Below are 23,394 nucleotides of genomic sequence, written 5' to 3'. Positions count from 1 at the left end.
ATCATTGCATATTAATTATTATTGATAATGATTTTCTGGAAAACGCAATTACTTATAGTTTTTTTTAATTAATTTTGCCTTTTAAAGTAGAAGCAGATATCGTTCATAGCGCAAAAGAACAATAAGGGCGCTTTAGGTGTAATTTAGATTCAATAAAATAAAAAGGACAAAAAAGCGCTATAAAAACTAGGAACAAAGAAATATTGCTACAAATATCAATTTTATTTATGCGTAAGAAGACAATTGCTGGATAATTGACACCAATTGGATAGCACGTGCTATCAGATTAAAACATTATGTTTTTTTCGGTAACCTCAAGAAAAGAACCATGAAACCCCAAGGGTTAAATGATAAAACTTGTACGCAAGTCGGCTAGTTGGCTAGCAACTTGCTTGCAAGTTCTGTTTTTCGTTAGAACAGTCTGGCCGTTCGACTTATTTTACCACGAAGGCGGATAGTCAGTCCTTGCTACTGGGGATTGGCCGGTATAGGATTTTGGTCCAGTCTGTTCGTGTGAAGACCGGCGTCGCTACCATCGTGCCACCGGGCCGCCCCACAATTACAGTTAAATTAAAATTTCAAAAACTCAAAATTACTGTTAATTTCAAACCATCAAAGTATGTCGATGTTAGAGTACAAATCTTAAAAATTGGGTTCTGATGCGTACACTAATCTAAATCTTCCTTTGTAACTAGCTTCTACATGTGAGGCTTCCCGGTATAAGGCAAAAGACTAGGATCAAACGCGATAAGAACATAACTGTACCGCCCGAATATCAAACAACTAACCTATTTGACCTCAAACCTCTCTTAGCAGATATAAAAATCTGCTCGAAATAAATTTGAATGCTAATTTTATAGAAACTGAAGGTGATTCAAAACCCTAAAATCATTTCGATGTTAATAACAGAATGTGTAAATTTTGTGCGTGCATTTCCAGAAACATTTTATACAAGAACAAGAATTCGGACAACTTTGCACGATAGTTCTTGTATCGAATTGCTCGTATTGCGTGCAAGAATTTCAAATCGCTTATGTCGACTTCTGATAGAACGGCCGTCAAAATGGACGATATATAACCGTTGTTAGTATGTTATGTCTATCGTGAAAAACAATAGAAAAGATAACTGTAACAAAAAAGCTTTGTAACAAAAAATCAATCAATCGATTGAAGTATTGCATATAACAACCCCTAAAGCTTTAGCAATTGTCAACACAATATCATCGCTTGCTAAAGAGAGAAAGTGTGTCAGAAAACGGTTGAGTTAAATTTTGGACTTTCGTCACAAACCATTATTCGAAGTTCAATCACTCAATGTACGATGATTATGTACCCATTTCGTCATCGCGACCGGAAACCTTCGCCTGCGAAACGATTGTTTACGTTCTTCCCCATTTATCAATGTACCTGTTGCTGTTGTGCACGTCATACATTAATTTATCAATGGATTTTTTAGCTTTTTTGTTGCTTCTCTTTAACATCTGAAACATTCCCCGACGAGATGCATCCCGAAGCTGTCCCGGGGGAAGTATTTTATCTTTCACTCGCGATACAATGATTGATATCATGTCTTCCCATACACTCGTCCGACAGAATGACGTTAGATCGAAGACTGCACTGGAACGAAAGAATTGGAGCGGTAGCGAACCGAAAGCTAACATCTTTGGCAATCATTACCTACGCAACAAGCAACAAACTTTCGCCAAGAATGTAAGTTTTTGGGGTAAAAACTTTCGCAACCCGCGTACGTACACTTATGGAAAATCCGTGTCTTGCTCGGGTTGTCAGATAAGACGTACTGACCTCCGTCTCATAGGTTCGGCTGCGAACGGTGGGCATTTTATCACACGCAATGATAAAGAACCGACGTGACAATAAGTGCGCGGCGGAGAAAGCGTACCGACATATAAAAGGATTCTCCCACTGTTGCCGATCGTCATTCGTGGAGCTTTCGTTACTGGGTGATACTCGTTGTACCGTGCCGTAGTGTCTTGAAGTGATCTGAGAGTGAGAGTAAAAAAACACGGAAAAACACAACAACGAATTGTCGCGTTTCTGCTGTGGTGGTTGACTCTAGCTTTGACTTGAACGATGAACGTCCCGGTGGCCTTCGTCCTTATCGCGCTCGTCATTGGGTTGCTGCAGCTGTCTCCAACGGAAGGCCAATATACAGGTACAACAACGTGGGTGAACGACAGCATCATGTAAAACCGATCTAAACCGTGTAGACGCACGAGGAAGGGCAAGTGCAGTGTTGGATGTTTTTTTTTTCTGCTAAAATTCTCCCAACTGGCGCCTTCTGTCTCTCATGTGAGAATGGACCCTTGTCGAGAGTAACGACAGGAGAGCAACAAACATCGTAAAAGTTGACCATTTGATTAACTTGTTCCGGTAGCGAGATATGTATCGACGTGTCAGCTTTGATCCGATATGATCTGCAGACTGATAACGCAATCGAAGCGAGGGCTTGTTCAGTGCAGCGACATGATCAACCAAATGCTAGTGACGTTCTTCCTACTGCCTATCGTGTACATGTAGCGATCGTACGGAAATACTACCCTCCACAATGGGGCTAAAAATAACGTTTGGTTTTCCCGCATCATTTCCGTTCAGCGTGGAATACAACAAAAAAGTGCAAGTTGATAAAACATAGATAATTGTTACGATAACATTGCAACTTTGAACGGGAATAAAAAATGAGGTTCGACACGAGTATTGGGTGTAGTGTCAAACTATGTCGCTAAGTTGTGAAGCGTTCTAGACAGTTATGTAAGGTGACAAGTAAAACAGTATACTTTTAGTTCTGCTTGCATTAGAGAAACTCGTGGTATCAAGTTTGGTTTGTAAGTATTTCTTACAGTTTAGGGCAAGATCAGCAGTTGGTTATAACTTTCCACATCCTTGCTATTGTGGCTAAAACCCACTAATTCAACTGAGTGTTATCGAACTTTTATTATAAAAATTATCTACCAAATCAAATACCAAGTCAAGAAAAACCATACGACCATACATCTGGAATCTCTCCGTTGATATAATCCGTCCAAATTGGTCAGGGTGTATGGTACTCTTTTGTCGTACAGGACTCTTCGAACAGCATTTCAGGAACAGCGTGGATGATTGCTCGTTTCGCACGTAAGCAACCAAGCCTAGAAACGAGAGACGACATTGGTGTTGCTGAAGATATCCTTTGACATGATGTTCATAAATAATTGTAATCTCTTTCCATCCAATGACTTCGAGTGTACATTTCAGGTTTAATATACAAATATTTATATATTGCCATTGTTAAGTTCTCTTATAGAGAATAGACTAGATACGGGAAAGGTGGTCGGCAAACGATCAGAACCAAATACTAAACAGCTCGAAGTGAACATTTTTCTGTCTATAACAACTTCTAAAAGGCAATAAATGACAGCTACCAATTAAACTTATTTTACTTTCCCCGGTAAACTGTATCCTTTCGATCATACTTTCGATGCTCTAATGGTTCTGAGATGGGCTTGTGAGCGATTCATTTCCATGCTCTTATCGGCTTACTGTAAATCACACCTCCGCTCGGCCACGATCTAAGCTAATGCCGATTAGACGATGAGATTTCGCCGATGGTTGTTTCGACCGAGCCAAGCCAACCCCTTAATCTGGCCAAGGAAATTAACACGTCGTCTACAGAGTAGAAATCAGTTTTAGAACCACTCTCCAACGTTACCGCATACGTACGTACGCCGATAGCTGACTGAATGTAGCTGGTAATACCGTGCAAAGCTTCTTGTCCTTTAGCTTTTACCGGGATTAGTAACCAGCAGGGATGTTAATGCAGCCAAGCTATCACTCCGCCACTAACTTCACCGTCTCTCCGTTCTTCAGGTCCAACACTTGCCTGCGGTGGTACGTCCCTGGTAAAATCGACCACACTGCTTGCACCGAACAACATTGCAACGAACGGGCTAACCTGCGTCTACACCATCCGGTCACTCAATCTGCGCATCTGTCAGGTAAGACACGGGCGGAAAAATGATACATCTCACTTCCCTAACATCGGCATCAACACATTTCATATTGACCGGGTGCTGTTTTTGGGTGCTTTCGCAGCTTCGATTGGATTTCAACTCGTTTAGTCTTGCCCAACCGACGCTCGACCCGTACCCGAGATGCATCAACGATGTGTTTTCGGTGCAAAACATGAACTTCGATTTATGTGGTGAAAACAGCGGCCAGCACGGTAAGTGTAAGGTCCACGATGAACAGATTTTAGTGGGAAATTGATTTTCGAACATGACTTGGAGGCAGAAACTTCATTTAAGGAGAGAGACGTGTTAGCAAGAAGAGGAAGTAGGTGATAAAACTCAACTCACACAAATTGCTAGTGCAACTAATTTAAACTACTTCAAAGTTAAAATAATTCCGTATTAATAATCTCTTTATTTTTCGAATTCCCCTCCCATCTAGTGTATGTACCCTTCAACCCTACCAATGCCGATCGTACGATGACGATCACCTTCCGGATCGCTAGTCGCTCGCAAATCCCAACTCTGACCAATCCACACTGGAGCATCCGGGTGCAGCAGCTCGAGTGTCCAAACGGCGTGGCACCCGCTGCCCGGCAGTTGGATCCTTCAGAAATGCTTCCCCTCGCAAACGCTCGCACTGCGCATGGCGATATCGGTCTTCTCGCACCAACCGGTTGCCTGCAGTACTTCTCCGACACCTCCGGTACGGTTGAATCTTTCAACCTTGGTTCCGGTGTGGGACCATACCTGGGTGGATTGGACTATGCCATCTGTTTCCAGCGTCCTCGCAACAGTCAGCTGTTACGCCTCATCCCGGTCACCTTCGAGATCGCTTCGTCCGGTAATCCGAACGCCCAAAACCCTGGCGTGGATGAGCTGTGTTATTCAAGCATTGCCGTAATGGCACGATCCGAGGACAATCTGCACATTCCGAACGCGGTGGCACGATTGCCAGCGTTGCCGGCCCTACGAGCAAGCCGGTTTTGTAGCAGTAGCTTGAACAACGGGGAAGTGGATGGTGAGTAGCAAGTTGATGAAGTTCCGCTCCTAACAGCACTAACAAACTCTTATTTATGTTCTCCAGTCACTGGACCAGGCCCGTTCATGATGTACTTTACGAGTGATCAACTGTTTGATCCGTTCCATCGCGAAACTGGATTCCGGCTGAATTATCTAATCATGTAACCGGACGCGTACCAGACGAATCGGGCATCAGGAAAAAAGACACTCCCCATCGGCCGTTGATGGCGCTTAGTCGGTTTCTCGGAAAGAGATCAATAGCACACGTACTTAGGCACTACTGTGTACTGGTAAAATAATAATGTAACACGTTCAGCAAAATTCATAATCAACTCGTGATCTTTACCCGAGAGAAGGCGACGTTTGGGGGCGTCATAATGCATACACTGCGACCATTAGCCCCAATAAACACTACTCCAAACCGTTTCCATGACAAGAAGAGGTGGACAGTTTTTAAATAGGGATTGCTTGAGCTTCAAATAAATGTGTATGGGCGATGACAACCGTAAAACCAGACTTCGAACACTGCGACGAATCTTAATTGAAAAGGAAAATTGTTTTTCAATCAGTTAAACAAACTCAATTATTAATAATTCTAACATTTTCAACAGTATTTGTTAATCTATTGCTTGTTACCTAACCATTAACTTAATACTATTGGTTAGTCAAAAAGATGTTGTGAATAATACTGACTAACTTACTTATCCGGCGCTGCAACGGCTTCGCAGTCTTGGCCTGCTGCAGGAGTCCTCTAAACCGCTCATGGTCGAGCGCCTTCGTCTGCCAATCCACTATCTCGGCCTTTCTGGCGGACGCATCAACGCCATCCCTCCATCTTAGTTTGGGCCTGCCACGCTTCCTCTGTCCATGTGGACGACCCAAAAGGACTTTACGGATTGGGTCGTCCGGTGTCATTCTCATGACGTGACCAGCCCACCAGTTCCTGGCGAGTCTAATCCGCTGTATGACAGAATGTTCGCCGTACAGCTCATAGAGCTCGTCTTTGTAGCTGCTCCTCTATTGCCCTTCCACACATACGGGGTCAAAGATCCTTCTGAGAATCTTCCTCTCGAAAGCGGCTAAGAGGGTTTCGACAGTTTTGAACAAAGTACATGTCTCATAGGCATATGTGAGCACTGGAACTATATAGGTTCTAAATAGTCCCAGCTTCGTTGTGACAGGTGTTTCGATTGGAGAAATTTCCTCAGATTGTAGTATGACCGATTGCCAGCGAGCACCCTGGCGCGTATTTCAAATAAAAAAATACAACTAATCAATCTCTTAAATAGCCATTAAGCTTGGATAGATTTTACTTGTTTGGGTGTAGTTATACGAAACAGGGCTTCCTTAGGAACCCAAAGAGACCATTACTGATCATTACTGACCAAAGAGATGATCACTGACAGAATGTTACTCGTGTCTTAGAGTTGTCAGTTTGAAAAGTCTAATTAATTGGTGGGATTTTGTTAGGGGTCGTCTCTGTTTCTCAATTTTTGGAATATTTTCAAGAGCATTGAAATCCAGTAAAAATTAATTTGCATTAACATATTTATGGAACTGTTAAATGGTACATGTCAATAATGCAAATTTTGATCCCGTAATCCTTTTCTTCCAACCCTTAACTTAACATTATTCATACATCACATTAACCCACCGTTGTCTACGGAAGCGATGTACTGTTTAAGCTCTATATTACATTATTTGCCTCACCAAATAATGCTGACGGAAGCTACAATGTCGCAAGCTTAAGCATAAACCTGAAAAAAACATGCTTTGCAAAAAGGGATGGCTTCACAGCTGAGACATTTTCAACGAAAAAGGCATCAAAAATTAGTATAACATGCAGCAAAACTCATGATCCCACGCTCACAAACGGTCTCCGGTGCTACTCATGCTACTCCCGGCAGGCAGCACATCTCGTTGCCGAATCTAACGCCCAAATCGCCCAACACGAGTGGCACGTCCCAGCGCCGTAACATTCTACACGCTCGTTGAACATGTTAAAGTGAAATAATACTCTGCAACAAAAGAGCGGCCAACGTACCGTACACCGCATCGACAACCGTTTTGCGGTCGTTTCAACCAATCTTAAAGCACGGGAGCGGTAGTAGCAACCGAGAGCTACTTGCTACATTTGCCAGCCCGGTGAGCTTCTGGTCCCTGGCCGAGTGGAGTAAGACACACATGCACACACAGACACACAGGAAAGTGGGATCGTTTCACCGGATGAACCGAAATGGGCCAGCAATTTCCATTGATATTAATAATTAAATTCAATAAAACTCCATAATAATAAAATAATCTATACCGAAGAACCGTGCTCGTCCAAAGCACGGCTCCGGGTCCGGTGTGCGAAGTGTTGTAATAAACTTGAGACAACGTGCTTCCCCTTGATCCTTCGGTCTCGGGTGTGGCCCCCTCCCCAACTAGACAGGTGGACACGTGGATGTAATCGGCCTTGTAGCAAACGGGAGTACATGTGTTTGTGCGGCCCTGGGATGTTCACAGTGAGTTTGGTTGGCCACAGTTGGGAAAAAGGGGTTCATGGAACCGTGCATGGCAAATACGGCGAAGGATGATGGTTGGTTGGTATGATGAGATTGAGTCTTTTTCCGGCTCGCTGGACGGTTCTCTCACTCGGTTTTTCACTCTGCATTGCTTTCGACACATCCTTTCCGTGATGGACGAAACATACGTCACACATGTAAAATACGCTGGGAAGCACCGTTTAGCACCCTGGTAAAAGGGGCTTAGTTCGAACGAGAGCACGGTATCATCCTTTAAGGCGCTAAGCAACGTTATAAAATCCGCTTTCAGCACAAACGTTTGCAGTTGTTTTACAGTTTTCCGAATGTACATCAATTCTCTGGTCATTTGATTAATTAATTTTAGTAAAAAGTCATTCAAAATATGTTAAAACATAACCTTCAATTTGTAAATTTCGGGAATCCTACAGAATAGCAAGCAATGAATCCGTTTCAACTATTTGTTTGTCGTTCATTGCTCAGGGGTTTTAGTTTTCTCTTATCAAATGAGAACATCCAAAGTGTGCCAAAACCATTGCCGACACCATATTTTAGTAAAAACCTACTCAACACTTGGTTACACACTGTGCCTATCAAAATTGTGCTATCTGAAATCTGCGTCGGTATTTTACGCATACATAATTCTGGATTTAGTTTCCAAAAGAACTGGGAGCTGTCAATTTTTCTATCTACAGAAGATTAGATCTAGAAAGTTATAAATTGTTTGAAGCAGTATTTACTAAATTAAAGAATGGAAAAATGAAGGTTTAGGAGACACACGCGCGTAGTAGAGCATATTCGCGAGACTCCCCAGATTTCTTATGCATCGTTTTTTTATGAAAACTGGGAAGGTCACTGCGACATTCGACCTTAGATGGTTGTACGTAGAGAAACCTAAACCACAACTGTACTCTGCTAGAAGTGTGCTCAACGACAAAATGTACTCTGCCTCTTGCCACCTGATTGCGGAAGTTCTTATACTTCATTTTTATTTATTGTTTTATACCTGGAGCATTTGGAGCAGACCTCTTCCTCTTAAGTAAACTAGGCCTGTCATAAATTAAGCAATCAGCAGGAAGGCGTTAACTCATGGCTATAGAAAAATGTTCCACCAATACAATCCATTTTGAATAATCTAATTTATTTCTAAAGATTTTGTTACTTTTACAGTTTTTATAAGAACTCGACAAAAATGAATGATTTAAGGTAGGTAAATTTACGGAAATATCTTTATACAAGTTTTTGATTACATCACAATGATGAGAACACTTTTCGTTAAATGAATCATTGATTGGATGGAGCTAAATTGCACTGCTCCATAGCTCCCGCACCACACGCACCAAATCTCTGCACGGAAGGAAGTTTCAAACCCACGAACCACCCATCCACACTCAAGCAGCTTCCATTACAGGTGTTACAAAATGCTTCCAATCCGAATCAATAAACGCGATGCGGTATTCCGTGAGCAAACGCAAAATTTGATGCCACAAATCCTAAACTCCAATCGATTTCCCACCAATGGGACCACCGTCGTGGTAAACAATAAGCGTATCCATCCGATTAAGGCCAAAACTGGCAGAGGCAGGTGAAAAAAAAGAAAAAAACTCACCCGGAAGGATCAACGCGTGGAAAGGCTGTAAAAGCCGCACGCATCGATCAGCAAACGCGCGCGGGGAAAAAACGAAAGCGCGTCAAGGTGTATGTAGCCGGTATGTTTTTCTTCTCAAACTTTGCCGCCAATCTGAACACCAACAATGGTAGACGGAATGGCGGTGCCACTTTTCCGGCTCCACGGAATCGAGTGCAGGATGGTAGGCTCGTATCATTTTCATCCGTTATCCATCCCGAGGCGCACTTCATGCGAATTGATTGATGATGTAAAAGTATCTTTCTTGGTCAAATGCTTTTTTTTGTTGCTTCTGAGGGAATTCCGTTCCATAAACGAAGGGTATGATAAACTTCCCATTTTGTTCGATTGAAAATGGGACCTCCATTCGTTCCTGTCCAGAGAAACTCACACACGTACAGCAAAAGTGGAAGCGATTCCACGAACGATTCTGAGGAGATCAATCGATGTAAATTGATGTTTGGCACCAAGACGTTTGGTTTTTCGGGAAGTAATAGTACAGCTTGTTCGTGTATTTTTTATTAGACATTGGGGAAGAAGTTGTCTTTACTGACTGGGGAATACGATCTCGTGTGATTTTTTAACCTGCTGCTATGTGTGAATAAAAACTTGATCACACACAACAAAACTGTGCAACCGCATCGTTCAGTATACGGTCATTTAGTAGGCGTTCGCTACTAAAAGCAGCGCCAACAGTGATGGTGCAATCCAGCATCATCCCGCTGCTCTTTGTTACGTGTCATTCATAACAAATCATCGTGCCCACCGACAGACAGACAAAATGCAATTACCAAAAATTAGCTAGCAGCCTTCCGCACGCTCGGCTGTGCACAGTGTGCTTCGCTGGAATACTCGGCAGCCTTCCGATAAAGGGCGTAAGATATGGGTAGATGGACGGAACTACCGGAAGGGGGGCAAAATATTATTAACATTCCATTCGCTGTAGAGTGAAATTGTTGCGAACGCTTACCATTACCCTACGCCACACGCAAACATATCGATTTTCGTGCCGTACGGCGTTTAAAATTACTTAACAAATGCTTGGCAAAAACTGAGCCACGTTGACTTACACGGGGCCCGGTGTTCTTGCGCTGTGGGGGACGGGTTGCGGGAGGACGGAATGTGATGTTGGCATTTTAACAAGGATCAGTGTTTAGCATCAAATTTTTGATGTATTTTAGTACAATTACGAAACAGTGTGTAAAACTTTTCCACATTCATCCAACTCAGGGTTGGTGTTGATTGGCTAAAAAGGGCCTCCTCTGGGTGAACACTTTCGGCAAAACTAACTAATCTCATTTTATGGTACTATTTTCTACAAAATTTCATCGATTTTGTATCACGAAACGGAAGCGTAGAATATCTAACATAAAGTAAAATTATTACATCAATTGAATTCACTCTCTAACTAGTTTCATGGCATTTAACCACTTGACACAGCGACAAACAAATAATTAATTTCATGATCCATTAAAGAAGTTATCTCGAATTGAAGAAGTATCTCATGCGCACCATTTCCGGATTTAATTGCAAATTAAAATATTAAAATTCATCATGATGATAAGACAGATATGTTTCAATACTATCGTGGAAGTTAATTGATACTCTTGTTTCAAGACTAGCTGCACCACTTTCAGAATCCTGGCCGTACAAAACCCTGGTGATCTATTTAACGATCCTCAGTGAATTATTGAAAAAAGGAAAAGTAAATCACGTCAAATAGAGAACAGAAGACGCAATGTTATTCTTGTACGCTGAACCTCGCTGAATGGAGAATAGAAAACGCAATTATTTTATTCACCGGCAATTCATAGATCACTTCATACGATTTACTCTTCATACCAAGCCATCAAGCTCCTAACAAAGGTAAGGATTTTTTTTTGCGAAATCGTGCATAATTTTTAAATTAGATTGGACTGATCTGATATGAGGAACTATGAGAGTGCAAAACTCGGTTTGAAACTGCTTCAGTTTTGGTTCCTGTTCTCGAATCTTTATCAATACGTCGTGCATTGCATATTTGCATGTTAGGACATACACGCGACTATACACATCTCACTCATCTTGATCTCATTTTGGCATCATTCTATTGTTTCCAAATACAATGAGGAGACGTACTTCCAAAATGTATCAGGACACAGTGTGATCTTAGGAGTAGCTAGAAAGAGAGACTAATTCCAATATTATTTACTAATTATGTCGAGAAACTTTTGCGTATTTGATGTTATTAAAAAAGGTTTTTCAAACACAAAGCCAAGAAGCTTTATCAAAATGTTTATTCACATAGATGTAGTGTAAATTTCAATCGACATACACCTTTCACTATTTCAAATTCCGTACCTTCAACCATATTGTGTGTCTCAAAAGCATCGTCCAAAACAAAATGAATATACCATGACACTAGTTAAGCTCCATCCAGCGCTATCGATCGTTCCACCAAGCACTAGAACAAACATCTTCGCAAAATGTTCCAAACGCATCCGAAAATCCATGGTAATCATGATTTATGAGACCTCTCCCTACAATCGTCTGTGTAGATAGTAGAAAAGAAAAGCCGATCGATTGAAGGAAAGTAAAAAAGAAACCGAAAGCGGAATCCACCGGCAAAGCCACACCTACACTTTCGCCGTAAGCAACGACACATCACACGCGTTCGAGTTCTTTAATTTTGAGACCAAACTTCCCCAATCAACCAGTGACAGGCATGCTCGTGTGCTGGAGGATGGAGAGACAAAAAAACAAACAACCAGTAGGCAAACAGAGAATATACCAGAGCGACGGCAGTGAAGATAAATTTTAATAAAACGCGCAAAAAGCAATACGAAAAAAAGAAACACGAAAGAAAGAAAGAAAACTTGAAACAAGAAAAGACAACATTAAAAACTTAAAGCTCCACACAAAAGGAACCGGACCAGGGTTTTCACCTGGCATCTGCAGTTGACTTTACAATTTTAGTTTGATACTTTTGTACTTTAAGCATCCGTTTGTTCTTTTTTGTTGAAATTTGAGATCGTGGAAGAACGTTTCCTTGACATTTCCCGAAAAGGTTACATACTTTAAATATTCTAACAGACAGAAAGGGACACTCTATAATGTTCCTAAAAGACACTGTTGTAAAAAAGTGATAGCTACAACCACAAACTCTTATCCCGGAAGGTTGGTTGGTTAATTTACACAAAAAAAAACTTTTCTTACGAGCTGGTTTATGCTAAGGTGTGCGACGCGTAAGCATTTAAGCGATAAGCAAAACTCTTTGCACACCGTATCGTCTCATTACCCATCCGTAGAAGGCAGTTTTTACAACCAAAAAAAAAACAAGAATTAAAGTTTTCATTCACACTTTCTCACTTTTCCTTCTTGGAGAAAAAATCCTACTTTTGCTAGCATTTACTTTACGCTCTTTTTCCCCATGCGGTGCGTTGCCTGCTTTTTCAGTACTATCGATTGGAAAAGTTTCATCATGCTCGACCCACCCGCCTGAAGGGACTGCTGGATGGAAATCAATGAAATGAAACGTGTGCAGAAGAAACTCAACACGAGCCAAAGCCATACACCTCCTGTACGGCTTAAGCTCCTGTACCGAGCCGATCCGATTCAGCACGACATCCTGACCATCCTCAACAACACCAGGAAGCTATCGTGTTCCGGAAGATTAGTCTCGAAGCAAACGGTATCTCTTCGTTATGCAGAACAGCAAACGAGAGGAGGAAAAAATCCTCTCAAAGAAACACACTCCTACACAGCTAAAGCGTTCCTTCGTCCTGAGGGTAGATTTGAAGGATTCAATCCAGTTCTGCTATCGCGTTTCTTTGCTTTTTTTTTGCTGTCCACTTTACTTACAGTTTCTGGTTTCTACTTTGGGGTTTCTTTTTGTTTATGTGTTGCTCTGGGCATGCATTCGATAGTAAGGATAAGTCGAACACAAACACTATCCGGTGACAATAATGAAAAACCTGCACGGCGCAAAGGCATGGGTACAAGCTGAAGAAAAAAAAACAGGTGGAAGTGCCTGAGAAGCAAAAGCAATTCTCGCTCTTGCTCTCAGGCTGTTTTCTGGGGGGTAAATTTCAATATGTGTCGACTTCGTAGCTGGTGCAGGTGGGTTTGGTGGGTCTGCATATTAGCATACTTTTGGGCGACATTTTTTTTTTGTTTGGCTTTAGCATCCCACTAAGCTTCTGTGCGGATATCGTTTGTGTGCTTGTGAGGAAAGGTATCTCTGGAGCCTCTCGTGTGCACATTCGACTGCACTTTAATATTGCTGGTGCAAGTGGAATTCGAAAGCTCAAATAACCCACCCCAGAACAGGCCACAAACAAACAAATTCAAAATCGAAAATGATTTTGAAATTGTATCGAGTGTGCCGATTTCTGAGCGATGTATATTAAAGCAAAAAGATGATTTGAAGATGCTTATCATAAGAAAGCATGACATTTTTCGGTGAAAGTTTTATTATTATTATTTTTCTTAGTACAGAATGTCTCTAACAATCGCAATACACATGTTTTTTTTAATTGTTAACGGGTTTTCACAAATTTTCAATATGACAATTACCGGTAACGAATTCTTTATACTATTCCATTCGATCAAATCTACTTTCTGGGAAAACGGATCGTTGATCGAATCAGTGCAATACACATTCAAGCTATAAAGCCACACAAACCCCACAACATCCGTCCATTTATTCTAAAGTTGCAAATAAAACCCTATTTCCGGTTGTGGCAAACAAAACACCAAACCCTCCAAAACAGCATCCAATCCCACCATGAATGAAGTCAACGTTTCACTCAGCTGCAGGCTCCCACCGATAGCGGAATTGATATCAGCGGAACAAATCAAAACGCAATCACCACCCGATAATATCTCAATTTATTTTTCGGGCTTATTGTTTCCAAACAGTGCGCCCGGCACTTGACCACCTGGTGTGTACCGCGTGTGATCCGTGCGTTAGTCCAGTTTTTTTTTTTTTGCATGACCTCCTCCCCTCAACCAGCATTGGCCGATTTGGAGCAAAAGTTCCACTTCAGTTGCAGCGGAACCCGGCACCATGTGGAGTGCATGTTTAAGGGCCGGCAGTGCTTGTGCCGGGAAATGCCTCCAGGAAAATGCAGCTACACCCTGGGTGAGGGAATATTTTCACCCCGGCAACGGGAACTCACCGGATGGATGGGTTCGGCCCGGTTGGTTTGATGAATTACTTTACAAAACCCTGGTGGTGGTGGTCCCTAAGGTGGACGACCGCTGTGTGCATATGCTCATCGTTTGCAAAAGAGTCACAATTCGAGTGCCACTTGGGAGGCAGCTTCCACTAGTCACAGAAAAGCCTCCACGGTGGACGATGAAACGGCGTGGGAGCTTCACGTACGCGGCCTCGCAGTTTTGGTTGCGAGCCAAATGTTAAATCGATCGATGAAAATCCATTGCTCGGGAGTTCCTTCGCTGCTCCAATGGGGTGATGGATGGATAGATAGATGGATGGATGGATGGATGGATGGATGGCTCGTGTGATTTGATGCCTTCACGTCTAGACTTAATTGTGGATTGATTGAAATTGAATGGTTTCAAATGATGCTGAACGATCAAACCGCCAACGTTAGTAGGCCCGAAAAATGTTGGCCATCGTTTGTGGTTTCGGGACACCGTTGGGGCTAGAAAAGTTAGCTTTTTTGTTGTTGATTCGGCCAAAACGTTGCGTTTTTTGGGCTGTTTTAAAGTATATGTGGTACCATTTTTTTTAGATACCGGGAGGATTCTTTGGCGCGTTCGGTGATCGGGAAGTGATCAACCGAAACGAGAACCGTCGACGTAGGAATGCGTTTTATGAACTACGCCAAGCTGTTAAGAGGAAGTTGATACGGTGTGAAAGAGGTTTTCCCTTATACAATAGAATGGAGGTGTTTATAGGTGGTCGTTCCAGGTTGTTTCTATCCTTTTACGAAGCTTGTAGAAATGTTCACAGTAATGCGGTCATTTCACCATAGGGTTTTCATGTAAGGAACTATATGGCATACGCATATTATCTTTCTATACTATTTTGTATTTTCTTTGAATATTTCAATAATTCAGATTTTTATTGTTTTACAATAAACATTGCATCATCGGAATTATTTGTTTCTTAGCAAAAAAGATTTCAAACCAACTTTTTTACCAAATATTTTCCATGTATCGTTTTTCATCGGTTATATAAAAGTATGTGTCAGTAGTTTACTGTTTCTCTTGTTTGTTTCGTAAATTTGGCTTATTTGTAAATTAAAAATTATCGTACTTGTTTGAATGAGTTGTTGTTGTGTTGCTGCTTTACTATCATTACATTTTCCGATTATTTACAACTTTATTAACAAGTTTAGCCATGCGATTACTACATTATTGAAAATAAAAGGTTGTGTTAAATTTTCGGTATAGTTTGTTAATTCAATTTGTTGCTTTTGTTGAATGAATTGTCTGTTTACTGCTTTGATATTTTTTATGTTTAATTTGTCAAGTGTTTAATTTTTTATACTCCTTTTATTTTTGTTGTTGTTGTAATAGTTCATTATTGTTATTGTTTTTTTTAATTACATAACTTTGATTTAATATTGTTTTTCTTGATTTCACTACAAGTTCAAATTCCCAACACTTTTATGGTGACACAAATTTGAAGTATTTACAAAAATCAATAAACCTATACTGTTTATTATCAACCGCAGCATGTTATGACTCATCCACACGATCCGCGAACTCACCAATCCCAGAACCCTTCCCAACCTGGTGGCGACAACCCGGGAAAACGACGAACCACCGATAATCTGGGCCACCGAGTTTGCTTTGTGTGTTAGTCACATGTTCCAGCATATAAAAAAAAACCCTCACCACCAGAGGCAGGAAAGAAAACCTATCCTTTCATATCGGTGTCACTAGCAGATCGAAAGGATCCCGGTGTTTGTGCAGTCACCTTCGGTGTTGGTGTGCATTGTTGAAGGGTAAATGGTGAAGTGCATCTCCTAAGCTCGAATCCACTCCCCACGCTGTCAGTGTTGGGGCACCGCGAATGGTACGAGTGAGCCTCTCTCACAACCTCACACAAACTCTACCGTAGCATCTTCTGGTCGTTTATCAAAAGCATATAGTTTTATGTTCGAACAGGAAAAATAAATGGAAATTTATGACATTTGCTAACCGACTCTACAACAACACCACCGACAAGCGCCCGGGACCCGATCCGGATGTACACTCCGCTCGCACGCCCCGGTTGGCATTTACACGTCCTCCTACCATCGATACAGGGGGGGCCAAGCGTTGACCTACAGAGACCGCTTGTAGAGAGTGTAAAAATGGGACGAGACAAAAAACAACAACAAATGACCACCATTTTGTACCCCCAGTCCGGGAATGGGTGGATTTTATGGAGTTACCAGGCGTTTTGAGGGCGGTTTTTTTAATGTGTCGTGTTTCCCGTGTGTAGTCCCGCGGTTGATGTACATTCGGTTCGGTAGGTAGTGTTAGCGTTTTGAGCAAGGGAGCGCAAGCTAGGATTGGGTTGGCTTTTCCCGCGCACACTCCATTTCCCACCATCGAGTACGGAGGATTGGGTTGGTTTTGTTCGGTGCATGAGCTTTCGCTGAGTTATGTCCTGGGTCACAGAATGGCGTATTTAAAACAATTTCATCGGTGCCAAACGGCGATTAAGCTCCTGTCGAGTGCGATGAAGTTTATGGATTTAAATATGCACGTTCGGGCCATCCGCTACCACCCGTCGGGCAGTAGTGGGGAAGTGCACTATTTCAATCGAGTAAAATGGACCGAATGTGTGTTCTTCAATTTCATTCAAAGCTATCAATAAGATGAGCACAGCATAGTTGCATACTGAAGCTGTTGGATCGATTTATATCCACCTTGTGTGCTTACAGAAACTTCGGAATTGAACTAAATTTATACTCGAAACGTTATTAAAAGCTTGAGCAAGGCATACGCCCATAAGAAAACAACAAAGAGCAAAGAAGCACTCATAAAGACATTACCATAAGTTCGGTCGGCACTAATTTAATCAAAGTGCATTACATTTCTTCAAGACTAACTTCCGTTCGCGCTAATGACGCCCGGTACAAATGGCACCTGGAGGGACCGGCGCAAAGGGCGGACTTTTTTTGGCCCCGTTCACACAAACACATGATGCGAAACTTGACGGGTAAAATGTCGCGACGTCAAAATGATCCCCGGCAGACGATAGGGACGTTCGTGCGCCTCGTCTGTACACGATGGTGATGATGATGATGTCGTCGGGAACGATTCTGTCACGGTACGACGCGCCTGTGATTTTCCCTCTGTCCCAAGCTGACGCAAAGTGCATCGACCCAACGAGTGAACCCGGAACGACAAGGACGCTTCACCGGCAAGAGTTGCCGAAACTATCCCAAAAACCTTTTAGAAGCTGCGACTTTGCAATGTCGGTGGACAAACCTAAAGAATTCTCGACAAGAAGAAGAGGCTTGATAAAAAGCTTCTGAGCAATTCGGCATCCTGCCAGTGTGGTGAAGTTATCGCTTCTCGTTAGCCGGAACTGGGAAATGAAAAATTTAATTAGTGAAGCCACATATCTTCAAAGCCCAGGTTTCAGCATTTCCATCCGGCGCACATGACGGTCAACCTGGCCACGGGTGAATCGGTTTAGTAAACCATCGAATTAGAAGAACCCTCGAAAGGAACCATGAATAACGTGTGATAAGACAGGCCTAACTTGGATGCCACTAACTGCAGCCCTGGTACACAAGGTTGGTTCGCTTGGGGTCATAATTTACCTGCTTTATGATGCGATTCAAAAGGACACCGTTTTGATGGTGTGGTGCAACGAAAAAAGCGACTCCCAGTAATGGTGTTAAAGACGAGATAAAAATTAAACGATCCATAAATATGGGGCGTCTCACGAGGGTGGTGCAAAAAATACCCCGAGAAATTAGATATTTATTACAAGATGAATGTTCTTGTAGGAAATTAAAGGCTAAAATTATATGGATATTACATTCCTCGAGGGAGATTAAAGCATTTTCACATATTTGGACTACTTTAAAACAAACTAAACAATCACATCACTATCCCTATTTTCCATCTTCTAAACTGATCCCCGTTTAAACCACTATAATAATCCTTCACGGTGTAAGTGTCTAGTTCCGTTTCATTGCACGGCTTGAAACTCCAGCCAAGAGTCCGCCGTTCGAATCATGCCCAGTTCTATGGGCGATTTGTCATCATGGACTTCCAAACCATCGCTCGGGGTTGGAAAATGTGCTTACCACTTGAACTTCCTCCCCAGTAACGACGCTCGTTTTGCATTGTAGTGTGCTTATTTCTTTTACCAGTATGGTACAGCAAATGCTACTGATGTCCGTTCGGGGCGAGTCGGTGCGGAAATTGTACTCCACGTCCCGATTGTGATCCGGTGTGTGGTGCGTAGGTGGAATGAATTTTAATTGAAATTTACGATTAACCATATTGAAACCGATTGTTGGTCATTTGCGTAACAGGAGTGTTTGCGGTGTGGGTTTTCCACCCGTCCCGCTCCCATTTGCCAACCATTTCAATCATTAGCTTACGTTCGCAGTGTAATACCGGGTGCCGATGGTCGATGCAAGAGAATCGAAAGCATCGAGAAACATGGAAGCAATATTTCTACAGATCGCTCTTGGGTTGACCAACGCAAACGCCATTCCAACCCTGTCACTGGTTTCTTATGCTAACATCTGTTTTTGCTTTCTACGAAGACCAAGCGACAGGGCAATGGAGACAAAGCTGAAAAGCCACTAATGCAGGAACGCGCACAAAAGGCATGAGGAATATTGGTGCCCGACCGGTGCCGTAAAACCGCACGCAGTAAGCTCGCTTTCGTACGATCAACGCAGCACGCTTCTTGGTCCTTTCATCGATCCTGTTCATCAATATGCGAAAAGGGTGGCCTCCCCCAAAAGCGAGGAGTGTGTGGACATGAAGTAAACTAACTCCGACCCCGAAAGGAAGGAAACACATAATCGTAAAGCAAACGACATGGTACGGGATGACCCACGCCGGTGGAAGGCTCTCGCTCTGCATGTGTAAGAAACATTGGGTCGTAGGCTGGGTAACGATTTCGGCCGAGTGAAGCTTTATGCTAATACGCATACGCAACACTTGACAGCTAATAAGACAAATCGATAAGCGCTACCACCACAAACGGAGCGTGAAGAACCACCCCCAAAGAAGACTGCCACCCACCAGGCCAAACAGTTTGCATGCAACTGCGAATGGATTGTTGTTTGTGGTCAGCCGGGAAAATTATTTACTCTTGCACGGGCCCAGATGCATGATGTGCGAAATCTTACCTGCAAACTTGCAAATCATGCCAGTCTGATAAGTTCCATCGGAACTGCTGAGGATGGAAGGTTGCTTCCCTACAGCTCACGTGTTAATAATATCCCCAAGCATCGAGTGCGGCAACTCCTTCCGTGTTGGCTTTCTTACGACTGCGAATACTTTACCGTTTTGAGTGACTCACTTTAATATGTGGTTTGGTAAGCGATGCTGGGGTTCCAGGGGTTTTTGCCATAAACTATCGTTTCGTCAGTGTGCGATGTGCATCACCATCATCAATCAACCGGACGCTCTGGCACGGATGTTTGGGAGGAAAATTACGACCAATCGATTTCACTCATAACGCACGGCTTGTTCAGGCTTCATTCCAACACACTTCAATTCCGCAAGATGAATGCGTACGGTTTCGGGTTCCTGATCGGGTGCTGCCTCTATTGATTTGTTTATGATCGATGGATGGTACCGAAGCCATTGCTTGGTTTCAAAAGCTCATTCAACTCGTCTCTATTCACCGAGAACCCGAGGGTTGAGCGGACGGTGCGGAACGGGATTCGCATGCCGTGACGGACGGAAGATAAGCAGCAAAAACAATAGTGCCACCGCTGGAAGGATGTGGGAGCAAAGACATAAACCCATGGTGCTCGTTCGCACATCGTAAAGCAAGATTAAATGGCGGTGTGCTCGGTCGTTTTGTAGAAGTCATCACCGAGTTTTGCGGAATAGCAAACGGGGACCGATTGATGTTTGGTGCAGTGCATGACCTGTGAGATGCAGTGCTTTAGATGTTTCGTCCTGATGCAAGAGCGTGGCATTCATCAGAGCAGGAATGGTACACGACGTTTGAAATTATAGTCTTCATTAGATAAGACTGATAAAGGAATGTGGATTGTTTTTTTTTTTCAATGGATTATTACGTTTGTAAGGATGCTGAAGACGGTTAGTTTAGATATACGTACCCTATGCTTGAAAAGTCATTTCGGAATATTTGTTACATTGTATGACGAAAACAGCTTTATACATAATCGTTACAATACTTTATTTATCGTTAAGAATCTCTGTGTGAGGATGGATCCAATTCCAACTCGAAGACAACTAATATATCCCAATGTTCACCGGTTTACCAGCCACAATACTCTCGTTCCAACCCTGAAAGATATGAAAAAACTTCCCACTTTTTATATTACATCCCATCCCAATTTAACTCCATTTACCTTGTAGCGCGGTGACGATCGTAGACGAAGAGCTGTAAATTCTCACTCACTCATTTCTCATTCACTCACTCACATAAAGCGCATGGCGTTACGGCAAGACTACCTGTAGCAGCTACCCAATACTTACGACACAGATGGCAGGAGTAGTGACGACCCAGCAGAACTTCCACCACGATAGCGGATAGTAGCCGATCATGTCCTTGATGCCGTCATAGAAACGGTCCACCCCGTAAGCCCACGAGATCGAGACACACTCGAAGAACATCAGGAACAGCAAACAGAAGCCACTGACCGCGTACGAGTCAAGAATTTGGAACACATACATACCGCCCTGTGGGAGATGGAGGTACATCATGGAATTGTACACATTTCGGCGCGCTCTTCAACATACCTCCGTAATACACGTCAAACCAACGAGATAGCTGATCATGCACACGACCGCGATGAAAATTTCCTTACGCTTGCGCAGCAGATGAGGCCACTCGTCGATTACCGCCGTAATGAAGCCCTCCATGGTGCAGAACTGCGAGTCGAGACCGATCAGTAACAGCATGAAGAAGAACAAACACGACCAGAGCGGTGCACCCGGTAACTGTAGGACGGCCGATGGATAGGCTAAGAAGGCAAGACCTGGGCCGGACGCGGCCACTTCGGCCACTGGACGCTGCTGCTCGTGTGCCATGAAACCGACGACGGAGAAGATCACGAAGCCGGCAAACATACTGGTACTCGAGTTGACGGTACATACAATCAGGGCATCTCTGTTGTGCGTTGAAGGAGAATTTAATCAAACGATTAAAATATGCGGGGACAAACAAGTGCCTCTTGGAGACGATGTTAGACGTACTTGTACACATTGTTGTTAAATTTGTTATAACTGCCGAGAGCAACCAGCGTTCCCAGACCGAGACCGTACGAGAAGAAGATCTGCGTGACTGCATCGATCCACACCTGGTCGAAATGGGTGAGTGGTCTTGTTGATTTCATCCATGATCTTTACATCTCCCCTCCCACAGTACATACCTCCGATTCGGCAAGCTTCGAAAGATTGGGGCTGACGTAGAATTTGATGCCTTCGAAGGCACCTGGTAGCGTAATGCCACGGATCAGCAGGATGGTAAGCAGGAAGTACGGAAACAGGGCAGTAAAGTACACGACCTTGCCAGTCCACTTGACACCCTTCCAGATACAGAAGTAGCACAAGATCCACACCAGCAGAAGCGTCCCAGCAAGTTCCCAGCGGATCGATCCAACCTGATCTATACCGCTCGAGATCATCAATGTGCGGCGTCTTCATGACGCACAAAGAAAAAAAGATTTGTATAAAAATATCATGTGAAAAGAACTGCTGTAGAAGACTTACTCCCAGAATTCTTTCACCGGATCGGCCAAATCGGTCATGGTCACGTTGTTCGAGTTTAGTGAGCAAATCTTGGTGAGGGTACCGTTCACTCCGAGCGTTTCCCAACACAGCAGGTCCTTGCGATCGTAAGGATTGACACAGTTGATCGAGTTCCACGCATTATCACACGTTCGCCAAGGTACATCTGGTGGATATGAGTCCGGATATGAGAGGGATTTCATCTTTTGGTAACTATCATATTACTATACCTGCACGTAACGACATGAAGAAGTAAAATATGGCCCACGCAAGGATGACGATGTAGTATACATTCATCCAACAGGACATCACGGCCGCTGCATAACCGATACCTTTTGGCGAATATCAATATAAAACGTCAAATTACCAACACTATCGACCTTCGAAAGAGTTCGCCCAACATGTCCTGATACTCGCTACATTACCTTTAAAAATGGGCGCAATCTTAAACACACCCAGCCCACCGATCGTCAACATCTGGCCGAGTGCCAGTTCCATGAAGAACATCGGTATGCCGGCCAGGAAGAGTGTGACAAAGTACGGGATCAAGAACGCACCGCCGCCATTCTTGTAGCACAGGTACGGGAAACGCCACACATTGCCCAACCCGATCGCCAACCCGACCACCGATAGGATAAAGTCCAACTTGGACCCCCAGGATCCACGCTCCGGGAGGTCTTTTTCCGCTTTCGACACCTGCTTTGTACTTTGCGACATCGCGACTGCCTGTTGGTGTTGTTGCTGCTGCTGGTCGTCCCGAGACTTTGACGATTCCTCGCACTCCTTACCGATAGCGACTAGCTCGACGGAACCTGCCGATGGCGCACTCGTTACCTCGATACGTACACCGACCGTTCCCTGCACCGCCTCCGCGTGTTGCTGATCTTGTTGCTCTTGCTGTTGCTGCTGCTGCTCTTGCTGCTCCTGCTGCTCGTTCAGACCGTCCAGTGTGTTATCTAAACATTCAACCGTCGGCGCGGTGCCCTCTGTCATAATATTGATGGAATTGCTCGCTGCTGCGACGACTCCGATGGTCGGCGTTGACTGGAACCGGTGTCACACAGAAAGGATGGATCGGGTATCTTTACAGATGGAGTAGGAAGGTTACAGACCAAACAAAACATAAAATAATAGATGAGTGAGGCTTCAAATAGCACATTGTGTAATAAAGAATAGTATTAGGAGTAAGTTGTAAGCGAAGGATGGTGTGTTGTTCCCGGGTTCATTGGAGATAGCGGGATGCGGTAACCATCATCTAAATAGAGAAGAAAGAGAAGAGTTCAGGTTTAGAAAGTACATTTCAAAT

General features: G+C 43.3%; 2 protein-coding genes across 2 annotated transcripts; one reads left to right on the top strand and one right to left on the bottom strand.

Moving 5' to 3' along the window:
• Positions 1–2,091: 2,091 nt before the first annotated feature.
• LOC128713676 (uncharacterized) lies at positions 2,092–5,192 on the top strand. Its single transcript, XM_053808539.1, has 5 exons — positions 2,092–2,173; positions 3,865–3,992; positions 4,090–4,219; positions 4,447–5,025; positions 5,092–5,192. The coding sequence occupies exons 1-5, from the start codon at positions 2,092–2,094 to the stop codon at positions 5,190–5,192; spliced, it is 1,020 nt and encodes a 339-aa protein (XP_053664514.1).
• Positions 5,193–20,819: 15,627 nt separating this feature from the next.
• On the bottom strand, positions 20,820–23,081 carry LOC128715751 (sodium- and chloride-dependent GABA transporter 1-like). The gene is made up of 7 exons (XM_053810666.1): positions 22,514–23,081; positions 22,319–22,420; positions 22,071–22,254; positions 21,731–21,998; positions 21,555–21,658; positions 21,099–21,468; positions 20,820–21,038 (listed from the first exon to the last, which is right to left on the bottom strand). Exons 1-7 carry the CDS (start codon positions 23,079–23,081, stop codon positions 20,820–20,822), a joined length of 1,815 nt encoding a protein of 604 aa, XP_053666641.1.
• Positions 23,082–23,394: the final 313 nt, after the last annotated feature.

Source organism: Anopheles marshallii, chromosome 3 (genome assembly GCF_943734725.1).
Source record: "Anopheles marshallii chromosome 3, idAnoMarsDA_429_01, whole genome shotgun sequence".
In the NCBI taxonomy this organism is placed as follows: domain Eukaryota; kingdom Metazoa; phylum Arthropoda; class Insecta; order Diptera; family Culicidae; genus Anopheles; species Anopheles marshallii.
This window is presented reverse-complemented; position numbering and strand designations above follow the sequence as displayed.

Excerpts from the sequence above, each read along its gene's own strand:
- LOC128715751 (XM_053810666.1), bottom strand. The coding sequence starts at position 23,081 with ATGACAGAGGGCACCGCGCCGACGGTTGAATGTTTAGATAACACACTG. Across the intron at positions 21,659-21,730 it reads CGAAGCTTGCCGAATCGGAG|GTGTGGATCGATGCAGTCAC; the intron begins GTATGTACTGTG and ends CATTTCGACCAG. Across the intron at positions 21,469-21,554 it reads TTTAACAACAATGTGTACAA|AGATGCCCTGATTGTATGTA; the intron begins GTACGTCTAACA and ends AACGCACAACAG.
- LOC128713676 (XM_053808539.1), top strand. The coding sequence starts at position 2,092 with ATGAACGTCCCGGTGGCCTTCGTCCTTATCGCGCTCGTCATTGGGTTG. Across the intron at positions 2,174-3,864 it reads AACGGAAGGCCAATATACAG|GTCCAACACTTGCCTGCGGT; the intron begins GTACAACAACGT and ends TCCGTTCTTCAG. Across the intron at positions 3,993-4,089 it reads TCAATCTGCGCATCTGTCAG|CTTCGATTGGATTTCAACTC; the intron begins GTAAGACACGGG and ends GTGCTTTCGCAG.